This window comes from Zootoca vivipara, chromosome 10 (assembly GCF_965207765.1).
Source record: "Zootoca vivipara chromosome 10, rZooViv2.hap1.1, whole genome shotgun sequence".
In the NCBI taxonomy this organism is placed as follows: domain Eukaryota; kingdom Metazoa; phylum Chordata; class Lepidosauria; order Squamata; family Lacertidae; genus Zootoca; species Zootoca vivipara.
This window is the reverse complement of record NC_142593.1, coordinates 38,778,010-38,790,532: the sequence shown is the minus strand read 5'-3', so window position 1 is coordinate 38,790,532 and position 12,523 is coordinate 38,778,010. Positions and strand designations below refer to the sequence as shown.

At 41.2% G+C, this 12,523-nt stretch overlaps 1 protein-coding gene across 3 annotated transcripts in view; it reads left to right on the top strand.

Annotated features, from left to right (window-relative positions):
• The window catches only part of NDUFAF2 (NADH:ubiquinone oxidoreductase complex assembly factor 2), a 45,305-nt gene that overhangs the window by 22,476 nt on the left and 10,306 nt on the right, over positions 1–12,523 (top strand). Inside the window, exon 2 of one of the 3 annotated variants that reach the window (XM_035100365.3) lies at positions 10,447–10,536. The exons of 1 other annotated variant lie outside the window; for it this stretch is intronic. In XM_035100365.3, coding sequence (XP_034956256.1) covers positions 10,447–10,536 — 90 coding nt within the window. Of the gene's footprint in view, positions 1–10,446; positions 11,016–12,523 lie in introns of all 3 variants that reach the window. One more of the 3 variants, XM_088652882.1, reaches the window with a different exon arrangement.

Sequence of the window (12,523 nt, the reverse complement as noted above, 5' to 3'; positions counted from 1 at the left end):
CCCTCTTCTAACCCTCCCTCCATCTGTTGGACTTCTGGTTGCTTGAATACTGACCATTAGGCCTGGTAATGCTGTTACCGGTACTTGATGCCAGTTTGGTTCATAATACTTCAGTCATTCTCAATTTGATTGCAGATGTGGGAGTGCTGAAACCTGCATGGATGAGCTTAATGTTTAGGGATGTTTTTAATGACTGATGTTTTAATGTATTTTTAACCTGTTGGAAGCTGCCTAGAGTGGCTGGGGAAACCCAGCCAGATGGGTGGGGTAGAAATAATAAATGTTGTTGTTGTTGTTGTTGTTATCTGACTCAGCTTTGGGTACTGAGTGCAATCCAGGGTTGGCAGTGCTATGGCCTATAAATTGCCACTTTACTCACCAGAAAGTGCCCCTGCAATGGGAGGGGCTTTGAAAACCTGCACCTGGTGCTGGGACAAAAAGACAGATTTGGGATTCCTGTTGGTATATTGCTCACTCTGCTGCCCGACAGCTTCCCTGACCAAGGTAACTGGTCGTTGTAGTTGAATAACATCTGGAGGGTATCACGTTGGTTACCCCTGATCTAGACCCATTCCTGTCTCCATCTCAGTTAAGACTCAGTTTGGGGATGAAATTGGTCTTTGTCACCTTGATGGACTACCTTGATCAAGAGAGGGACAGGGGAGTGCCACCCTATTACTTGCTCTCTCAGTAGCTTTTGGTGCTACCAACTATGGAATCCTTCTGGACCAGCTTTGTGAGTTGAGAACTAGGGAAACAGTGTTGCAGTGCTTCTGCGCATGCTTTTGGAGAGTAGCATTGGTTAAGTGGTAGTTATGCTGTGAAGTGCCCTAAGGTAGTATTTTCTTCCCAGTGCTGAACAGCATCTATATCAGGGGTCCCCAGACTACGGCCCCCGGGCCGGATGCGGCCCAATTGGCCTCCCAATCCGGCCCGCAACGACCCCCGCTGCCGCTGCCCGCTCTTGCGGCGCGCTGCGCGACGGCGCACTTCCAGATCTGAAAAAAATTGCCGAAAAACGTTTCTGCGCATGCGTATGGGCCTCTCCCGACCCAGAAGAGGTCATTTCCGGTGCACTTCCGGGTCGGGGGAGGTGCACTTCCGGGTCGGGGGAGGCCCATATGCATGCGCACAAACAATTTTCGGCAATTTTTCCGGCCTGGAAGTGCGCCACCGCGCCAGTAAATGGGTGTTCGCATGCGCACTGGCGCGCACTCCCCCCCCCTCCGGCCCACTGTGCGCGCACTCCCCCGCCCTCCAGCCCGCCGCGCGATCGGCGCGGCGGGCACCGGCCTGAAGGCGGGTACGTCTGGGGACCCCTGATCTATATAAAGCCACTGTGTATAGCCATTGGGAGATTGGGGGCAAGGTGTCCCATCTTAATACCTTCCTTCCATTTAATCCTCAGCAGTACCCCCCATCCTGATTTCTCTGATGATATCCTGTTGCCATTTTGGGAATCAGGGTGTATCATGCAAGCCAAGACTTGATCCCAGTGATCCTGTGTTACTCCCAAGTAATCAGTCTATTAAAATGGTATGTCTTATGTGCGGTAAAATCTTGGCAATTGCCATTTGTAGCTCTGCATTCTGTAATAAAAAATTGAAAAGCAGACAACATGCAGGGGGTGGATGGTGAGGGATCCAGTGAGCAGTATCAGCATTGTTGAGAAGATATTTAAAGTCATGCACAGCTGCTGGAGAGAAAAGTAATAAGAAGAAAGAAGGGAAAACAACACTTTGCATATTTGGGATTTAATATCCTTGGAGAAAGAGACATTCCATTCTAAAATAAAATATTTCACTTGACATAATATGCTCTGTCTCTTATACATTTTCTTTAAGCTATTGTAAGAAATAGCAGCTTGAATAGAAAATTGCCATCTTTTAGAGCTGCCCAGGAGAACAATGAACAGTTAGAACTATGAGCTAGCGGTCCTCTCTCCCTCTCTTTTTAGCAATTTAAATTAATTTTTGTATTTTTGTATTTTCTCTTCCATCAACACTTAATTAAAAATAAGATTTATATCATAGAGGAGGAGGCAGCACCCCTTCAAAACTAAACTTTTCCTACTCAACTGTTTGACTGTTTTGACACCATTGAATCTTTTTAAATTTTGCCAAGCTAATTTCTGGATTTTAATCATTGCAAGATTCTGGAAAATGAACAGTGACAACAATAGATAAAATATGTAGCTTATCTGAAAAGTGTAAAAAAAAAAAGCCCACTGAACATCTTTTTCATTCTCCTATATTTCTGAATGGAATAAAATTTGCAATGTAGTTTAATTTTGTATTGCTTTTTAAAGGACCAGATATTGTTCATAGCTTTTTTTTAATAAAAATTAACTCTTTGAATACTATGCAAAGAATTTTTTTACCTGTCCTAAGCTGATAGATGCTTTATGTGAGCTAGTTCTATTTTAGTGCCCCTTAAATTCAAACATGAGAAAATTGCAGAAATTTACAATTCAATGCGCGTTTCATCAGGGAGGAATCCACAGATTGTTTTGACACTCAGTTACAAATTCAGCATGAAGATGGACGTCTCATGAAATTTGCAGCTGCTGATTGAATTTATATTTCCATAAAGCCCATCAACAGTTGCAGCCTGAAGGGAAGTGTGTGGGGGAAATGACAAAAATTGTGAGGCTAGCATTTTTCTTCAGACTTATAATGACAAATTACTTGTAATAAGGTCTTACACTGACCAGGATTAAACGAAAAATATAGGCAGCCAGAAGGGAATGATTCTACTCCCCCCCCCTTAATTGATTTGAACTAAAAATGTCTAGAGTTGATATCTAAATATATGTTTAGTCATCTGCAGAGTGTGCGAAATGCATCCACAAATCAGAAATGTTCCAACACTGAAAAATAAGGCACTTGCAGGTAATTATAGAGGATTTATCATACAGGTAATCTTATTTTGTAATAACCTCCCATTCTAGAAGATGAATGTTATGCTCACATAAAAGTAGGTCATCTTCATTAGGTTATAGGACACCCACCCCCCACTGCGGTCTTCTTCCTCTCAGCTCTGAAATTGGTTTTTCTGCAAAGCAAAAACAATGTATGTCTAAAAGCCATAAACCAAGAAGAGACTGCTCTGACATTCAAATACTCATAAAACAATTAGTGAATTAAAAATAATTGTACAGATTTATTCTTGTTTTAAAATGTGAAATGTGAAAATTTAATCCTATGTTTCCATAGAGAGAAGGGGAAAAAGTTAAATGTTTTATTAGGTGTTAGGTTTTATGGCTATAATATTGTCGTTATTATCCTTGAGAGAATAGAACTCCCTTAATATCCAAGTTTCCAAAAAAAATAAAAAAAATGCATGTCTCAAGACTATTGGAAAGTTAAACATTTCAGGACTATAGCCATTTCTTTTAATTGCTAAGGGATTTACATATATATTCATGCATAATATGGACATTCTCATCAAGCTATACTCTCAGGACTTTAAACTGATCATTTGAATTTGTCCCATCCTATCCTGAAGACATGAGGCAGGTAAGCCTGCTTACAGACAGGTAGTTTGTGGCACTAACATAATTGCCGTTTCACTGTTGCCTACAAACAAAATTGCAATTCACTTTCCACACTACTGGGAATATTGCATCCCCACCTCTATATTTCATTCATACCAGTGTATATGATATAGCAGCTATGATGCTGAAGAGTAAGGTCCAATTCAGCTGAGCTGCCTTTTAGGGGAGGGAGGCAGATTCCAAGGGATATCTCTCCTTCTCTCTCTCTCTCTCTCTCTCTCTCTGTGTGTGTGTGTGTGTTGTGTATAGTTTGAAAGTGTTTAATTAGAACAGAGCTTTCCAAACTGTGTGTCACAACACGTTAGTGTGTTGGCTGCAGTGTGTAAGTGTGTCAGACGAACACTCCCTGCACTCTTCCCGGGGTTGGAAAGGGGTTAGTTTAACCTCTGGTTTGCTAGTAAAAATGATAAATGTCTAAAATGTGTATCACCAACATGAAACGTTTGGAAAGCTCTGAATTGGAAATATAACAATAAACAAAATGTGACAACAAACTCAGCTCTCAGAGCTGCTGGGCTGTTGCAGCAGTGTCAAAGGGTGGGGAGGGAGGAATTGGGGTTAGTGGTAGGCAAACATCCTGGATGGACAACTCAGGCCAGCAAGAGACTGACCCAGGCAAGTGGGTGGCCCTGGCAAACTGGAGGTTTGACAAAGTCTACAGGGAGGGATGAAGTATGGTTTTTATGAGTTCTAGTGGGTGGGAGGTGGCTTTGGCAAGGAAAAAAGGTGATGAGGTAGTTTTGGGGAGTTTTAGGAGGTGACTTTGGTGAGGTAGAAAGGAAGGGGATAGGCAGAGTTGGCAACTGAAACAAGCATGGGCACAACCCCTAGCATTGAATATGAATGTAAGGAACAGAGAAGAGACTGCACTATAGGTTGTGGGAGGGTTTCAGATGGGGGTGGCCTACCTGCACTAAGTGAGGGGCCCACATTGACCCCGAGGAATACCTCCTCCAAACCTAACTAAGAAGAGGTTACAAAGGTTCCGGGAGATGTTGAGGCTGGACTTTTTCTGGTTTTCAAGGGCAACCATCTTGAATAAGATGTGTGATCTGATTTGTTCTTCTGTGTGAATTATAAGGAAAGAGTGCTCAATGGGTCTGTGGAAAACATGAATTGGATAATGAAGAGAGCAATTTATCATGTGCCGATGCTTTTAAGCTTTGTATGGGTTAAATCAGCATTTTCTTGTGTCATGCATGTTTTGGCCCTCAGTTGTGCTTGGTGAGCTATAAGAAGCCATTGCAGATCTATCTAGGAGCACTGATATAATGACTAAACAACAACAAAAGTGTGTTTCATACAGTAGCTATGGTTTCCAATTGGATTACATGGATAGCTGTGCCTAATGTCTTGAGGCAGAATTTGTGGTGAGCAGAAAAATTTGGTTGGCTACCAAGGGACCACTGTACATCATCCATGCACAGGTTCTTGAAGCCCTAGCATTTCTAAGATGATTTCACATGTTCGTATCTGTTTCTCAGCATTCTTTTTAGAAGGGTTAGAATATATCCAAGGACTAACAAACTGCAAACACAAAAATCTTATTAATCTTTAAATACCTGCACATTGGAGCAAACACTAGCAGTGGAAGTAAATTGACAATCTTTGAAAAATGGACTGGCTGGCAGAAGCATGATATAATTATTTATAAAAATTACTCCCTCCAAATTAAGAATGATTATGTTCAGTTGTACCGTTATACAACAATTCATATGGTTTGCAATGGTATGTTGAGCAGAGGACAGTTTTCATTATGGATGAGAGCTGAAATGAGTTTCAAAGAAGAGCAATTCCCAGGTGGGTTTTAAGTCTGATCTCTCTAGAGTATTTTTCAGCATTCCTCAGTATTCAATCCTCACATTTTAACTGCAAAGAGTGTTGCTAAAAATGAGAAAACTACAGGACTAATTCTTCTGCCTGTAAAAGAAGGGAGATCTACAGGTATACTTTAGTGTCTTAAATAAAGCAACACCAGCACCTTAAGCCTGAAATGTCATTTTCTGCTGCTCTGGCTGAATAGCTTCCCCACCAGCAGGAGCCAGCAGAGCTTTGAATGCACCATTGGCTCCAATGTTCCCTGTTCCAGTTAGGATTGTCCTGTAAATCTCTTCTTCAAATAAAATAGTTATAAAATAGAAATAAGTAGGTGGAATATAACTTTTGTTCATTCTTTTAAATTTGAAACAATTTTTATTTACATTTATTTATTTTATTTTTCTTTTCTTTAACATTTATATGTCACCTTTCCTCCAAGGACTGCAAGGTGGTGTACATTGTTTTCTCCACCCTATTTTTATCCACACAACAATCCTGTGAGATAGGTTAGGCTGAGAATAAGTGGCTGGCCTAAGGTCATCCAGTGAGCTTCCTGGTTGTAGTGATTTGAACCCTAGTCTCCCAAGTCCTTAGTCCAACACTCTTAACCACTACACCACACTGGCTCTAATGAGCATGTTGCATTTTGCAGTGGCGTTTTAAACACATAAATTACAGGAAATAATCAGTTGGATAAATTGCACATAGAATTTCTTCAAAAATGTGCCACATATGTATTTTCCTCCCTTTAGATTCCCTATATGCCAAGAATTGTCCTTACAATGGTTGAAACTAAACAAGCATTTAGAGTTCCTTCTTGATCAGGATTTGTTAACCATCTAGTTAATAAATCTATGTGAAGAGGCAACAGTTGTCAACATTAACTGTAGTTACATTTTGTGGGGAGGGGTTGAGGAAAATTCACACGAGAGGAAGAGAGTGGTGAAGAGAATGGTGAGGTGGAAGGTTGCTATGGACAGCTGGCATTTTTGGTGCTTGATTTTTCAGTAATACTGAATGTCTATGATAATGGTCCTGAAATGAATTTGTTTAACTGTCATTGTGGTGACATGGACTGAGTATGTACAGGGATCTGAGTTCAAATCCTGTTTTATTCCATGAATTTTGTTAATTGGCCTTGGTTAGACCAGTGCCTTCATTCTTCAAAGCATTTATGCCAGGAATAAATGAAATAACTGCTTTGAAATTAGTAACAAATTTTGTAGTTTCTATCCCAAAATGCCTTAATCTTGAAAACTGGGGCGGGGGGGGGGCGTACTGCCAGACTTCGTTCAACTGCAGGAGTTTAATCTAAGGATAATATTCAGCTCTGTTTGATTTTGGAGATAAATCTATTTATATAAAAATGTAAAAGGGGCTTGTGTGTTGGTCTCCACCTCTTACCAAAACCGCTTGACCAATGCCAATGAAATTTGGACACAATGTCACATGCGAATAAGCGAGTGTCCACATACCATTTGCGTACACAGATGACACCCCAGCGCAAGGTAAAACCCCATTTTGTGGACCTCAAAACTCAGACAGCAGACACTGCCGGGCATGCTGGGAAATAGAACCCAGAAGCTGCGTCTCCAAGGGTGGGACAGAGTGCATCCCGGGAAATAGAAGGTCAAACCTGCGTCTCAGCAACCAATATGCTATAGCTGCCAGAACGGCCATTCCTCCACAAAGGGCCACGCCGGGATCCTGCCCTAGCCACCCACATCCCAAAACATGTCAGCTCAGGTTTGCAGGGAATGGAACTGGGGACTCGTCTGAATTGCGGGTGGGGGCAGGATGGGGACGGCATAGCTCAGGTTTGCAGGGAACAGAGGTAGGGACTTGCCTGCGTTGCGGCTGGGGGCAGGAGAGGATGGGATAGCTCAGGTTTGCAGGGAATGGAACTGGGGACCCACAGCAACGTGTGGCAGGGCCAGCTAGTATTTCAATAAGAAATGAGTTGAAGAGCATGTATTTTCAGCTATTTGAATAATTAGAGTTAATTATGTATCTTGTTAATTGGTATATAGTAGCACCTTTCCTATATGTAGATAAACATAGATATTTGTGTCTATTTTGTTTGAGTTTTAATTGCATTTCTTAGTCTTCTGTAGCATGTCTCGCATGTTTATTTTGGAAATGAAAATAATTGACTGCCCTTGTGATAACAGTGGTTCACATGACAACAATTTCAGAATAGTCATGTTAATGTGGTGCTACACAATCAAAAACAAAAACCCCAAGGAGTCTTATGATACCATAAAGACCAACACACCTATTATGGTATAAGCATTTGTGGATTAAAGTCAGCTTCATCCAGTGTTTGAAGTGGACACTAGGAAAGTTTATGTCATAAAGAATTGGTTAGTATCTAAGGTACCGCAGAGTGTGTAGTGGCTGAATAAAAAGTGTGTCTATGTGATGGGAAGCATCCAAGATAGGAAAAGAGCTCTTCTTAAGTCACTCAGGTACTTGTACAGGACGCACTGGTGACCTGTGGCAATATGAGTAGATACACTCATTCTCTACAAGGTGCTTGAGAAATTTTTATACTCCAGAGATATGGCTCTCGCCTGAACTTCCCAGCAGGGGCAGCTAGTGCATTTGTGGGACACAGACCCTTTCTTTCTCTGTTGCTGCTGCTATTTGAAAGGAAATAATCTTCCTTTCCCCCATTCCAGTCAGTGACAACTTGTATCTGGAGCAAGTGCTGGGAAACATGCAGCTCTCATAGCCACCGCATCCTCTGAAATTATGAAGTCTTATTTACATACAGCATTTGCACCCTGCTTTTGAGCTTAAAAGGCTCTCAGAGCAGCTTACAAAAGTCACTACTACCGGTAAGACTTTCTCCTTCCTCTCAGGCTCATAATCTAAAAATACAGTTCAACTAAGTCATTTTGCATGTGGAAACACTTGCCTTGCCTTGGTAATGGACTGGATGAGAGCCAACAAACTGAAGCTCAATCCAGATAAGACTGAGGCACTGTTAGTGGGTGGTTCCCTATACCAGATGGGTGGGAGGTCGCCTGCTTTAGATGGGGTTACACTTCCTCTGAAGGAGCAGGTTCATTGCTTGTGGGTACTCCTGGATCCTTTGCTGTCACTCGAGGCTCAGGTGGCCTCAGTGGCCTGGAGTGGCTTCCATCAGCTTCGGCTGGTGGCCCAGTTACTCCCCTAACTGGACAAGGATAGCCTAAATACTGTTGTCTATGCTCTGGTAACATCAAGGTTAGATTACTGCAATGCGTTATATATAGAGCTGCCTCTGAAGACGGTTTGGAAACCAGCTAGTGCAGAATTCAGCGGTCAGGTTGCTCACCAGAGCAAGACAGTTTGAACATATTACACCAATCCTGGTCCAACTGCGCTGGCTACCAATTAGTTTCCAGGCCCAATTCAAAGTGCTGGTTTTGACCCACAAAGCCTTAAATGGCTCAGGACTGCCTCTTCCCATATGGACCTACCCAGACCCTGAGATAATTTACTGAGGCCCTTCATTGCGTGCCGCCTCCTCAAGAGGTCTGGAGGGTAGCAACACGAGAATGGGCCTTCTCTGCAGTGGCTCTCTGTGGAATGCTCTCACCAGGGAAGTTCGCCTGGCGCCTTCATTGTACACCTTTAGGTGCCAGACAAAAACGTTCCTTTTTACCCAGGCCTTTGACTGACATCCTATGCCCTTTTAAAATGTGGCTCTTTTTGGGGGGTTATTGGATTGTTGTTTTTATTTTGATTATATATATTGTGGTTTTTATGTCAATCTTTTCTGTAAACCGCCCTGAGACCTCTTGGTATAGGGTGGTTTATAAATTCAATAAATAATAAATAATAATTGTCATAACTTTAGGAGGAGTTAATACAGTCTTTCATTTTCCTTAGTTCATTTGTAAAGCAAATAATGTTCAAACAGCATGACACTCTTTACAAAGCAACTTTCTCTTAGACATTTATAAATAATACATAACTTCATAAAATAGAATTACTAAGTGCTTTACACTGTTGACCAAATAAATAAAACACTCAGTGGGAAGCAGAGTTTGGCTGCTTCTACCCAGAATGTTCCTTAAAGCAAGATACAGTCTAGCAGTGGTGCCATACGTTGACAATGAACCAAACAGATCACACATCCTTTCAGATGTTTTGCTAAAATTGTAGCTCTTGGAGGTAGGGCTATAGAAGTGGGGTGAGATTCATAGAATAATCGAATCTAGTAATCTAGTCCAACCCCCTGCAATGCAGGAATCCTTTGCCCAATGTGGGGCTCAAACCCATGACCCTGAGATCAAGTGTCTCATGCTCTACCAAAGTATATCAATCTCTTCTAATTTGCTTGCAAAACATTTAAAATATGTGACTTCCTACTAAAAGGCTGTACAATTGTTTCCCTTTAAATCCAATACTGTACTAGAACGATAAAGTGCTTTAATTATTTTAATAGTGCAGTTCATTTACAATTACAGTACTGAAAATATGTAGAGTGGAAGAAATTATCAAGTACTGTATAAAGTAGAGAAATAACACCCTCCTTTCCCTTTTCTCTTAAGTGTAAAAGAAGTGAGATGTTAATGGGTTACTCTAAGGCTGCAATCCTATGCACACTTACCTGGTTAAGTCCCATTCAGTACAATAGCAAATATAAACTTGCATGGAATTGAAATCTAAAGGGCTTTTTAAACCCTGCTCTGAGTTGAAATCTTCCTGTACTGTTTTTAGTTAGTTGTTTCTGAAGTCTAAAGTGTAGCTCCATTTCTTCTGATGCAAAGTAGAAGCGACTTCATCTCTTTGATTGGGCAGATCCGGGGTTTACACACTCAACAACAGTGCAGCTAGCTTGAGACAAAATGGTGTGTGTGTGTGTGTGTGCGTGTGCATGCTGCAGAGGAGTTAAGCCATGAAGCAAGAGATGGGAAGGCAGACAGACCCAGATTTAAACAACACCTAGTGATGAGAAAAAACAGTATATGATTTTCTCAGTCAAAATAGCACTGAAGAATATCAAATTTTCACCTGTTCACATGCATGTGAATGTTTTATGTAATGTTCTTAATCAGCATTTTTTCTCTTTGAAATAGGTCAGCTCATTAAAGAGAGAAGATTTGTAGAAGCTTTTGGTATAAAAGAACACCAGTATGAAGCAGGGGATATACCCACAGAATGGGAAGGTAATACATTCTTGAGACAGCTAAAGTAATGTATGATAAAGTGACTTGTAATTCTCCCAGGCTAAATTGAAAGGACACAACAGAGCATCTAAGCCTAGCCCTTGCCTTAAGATTTCTTAAGATGGTCAAATTTTGTTTCCACTTGACACCCATCATTCTGGCTTGTCCAGTTATTACTTTTCCCTTAGTCCTTTGTGGCAGGTGGAGGAACCACTGAAAAGGCTATTGCAGCAGACTGGTATATCTTGACGTACCATCTCTGAATTTTCTGTCTAACCTCAAACACAATGGGCGAGATCCAGTGTTGCACCAGCAGATGCAATGGAATTTCCCTTCCTCCCTTCCCCACTGCCATTCATCTGTCCCAGAGGCTCCCCCAAGCCTCCAGAGCAGATTTTGGGAGCGCATGAAGAGCTGCAGAGAGGAGAAGGAGAAGCAAACAAACATCCTGCTTGTGGAAGTGGAAGTACACTATGCAGGTGGGATGCCACCTAATTTCCTTGTCTTTGAAAGTATGGCTCTTAAGCAGGGAAAGTAAAAAGTACATATGTTTGAAATGCATCATATGATTTAACATCAACTAGGATAAAAACAATGCACAACTCTATAATTAGGGATTGAGAAAATGGGCTTGTTTTAAGTGACCATGGATAACAAAAGAAGACACAAGTGCAAAATGCCTTTTTCCTATGGCTTTCTGAAGCGTAGGATACATTTGCAAATCTGGGCAGTTTATTTGGCTTTCCAGCACAGAAAATAAACCATGTGTGGCAAGGCATACTTTTATTAGCAGCATTTGCATTTTTAACACAACACTTGCTCATGCTTATAATTACCATAACATTTTTTCCCTTTGTGATTATAGTGGCATTGAATTGGAAGGATTTGTGAAGAGAAGGGAAATAAAAAGTGTTATGAATAGGCAATGGTCTCTTTCTCTCTTTAAGCACAGTTCCTTTCAGGGAATGGGAAGAAAATGTTCAGACTGCTTTGTTTCCCCATCCATTATTTGGGCAGAGGAGGTGTGCAGTGTATTCTTGTTTATGACAGAACAGAGAAAAATGTAGGTGCTTAAATGCAAAGACCAACATTAACTGGATTTTTTTTCCAGTTAACATGTTAACTGCTGAAATCTTTTGTTTGGAAATGGTGGGGGAAAATGAGAATCATATTCTCCCTCTTTTTTTATCTAGGGCTGTTTCTAGGAGAAAGAAGTAGATTTTAATAATACTGTACTGGGATTGATATAACTTTTTTTAATGTTCAGAGCATTTTCCCTACATTATCTCAGTGCTTATAACAATACTAGATAGTGAAAATTGTTGCTCATCATTAAGGCCTTCCCTGTGGGATTTCATATTTTTCCAGTTCTGTAAAACATGAACAAGATTGCACAGATTTGGAAGGAGGTGATGGGTGGGGTGCCCTTGCATATAGTTTATGGGATTATAACTAAATGTATGGCTCACTTCTTTATGGCTTCCAGTATGCCCCTCTCCCCCAGTTTTCTATAGTCTGTTTTCTTCAGGCTTGCTTTAACCAGCAAACCTTGAAATACAGTACCATTTGATCCAATTTCCCTTCCCTTCGCTTTCATTGTGATTGCTCATAGGAACCACGAATGCATTTTGACAATAATATATCTATGCCACTGGTACACAGAAGAATATTCTTGGTGGATGTCCTTCGACTGTGGAATTCCTCAAGGACTGAAGCTTGTTCTGAAGACAGGTTTTTTTTAGTCTTTTGGGATGTCCAGGAGTTGAAGTCAGCATGTCATTTGTTTAAGTGGACAGTTTTTTGTGGGGGTTTCTCCCTCTGTTCTAAGAGTCTGGGATGTGTACAGCACACTTTCCCCCCCTCTAATACTCCCAACAATCCTGAGAGGTACAATTAGGCTAAGTGTGTATGATTTTCTCCATGAACACAACACATAAGCTTCACAGCAGACCAAGCGTTTGAACATGAGTGTCCCATGTCCAAACCA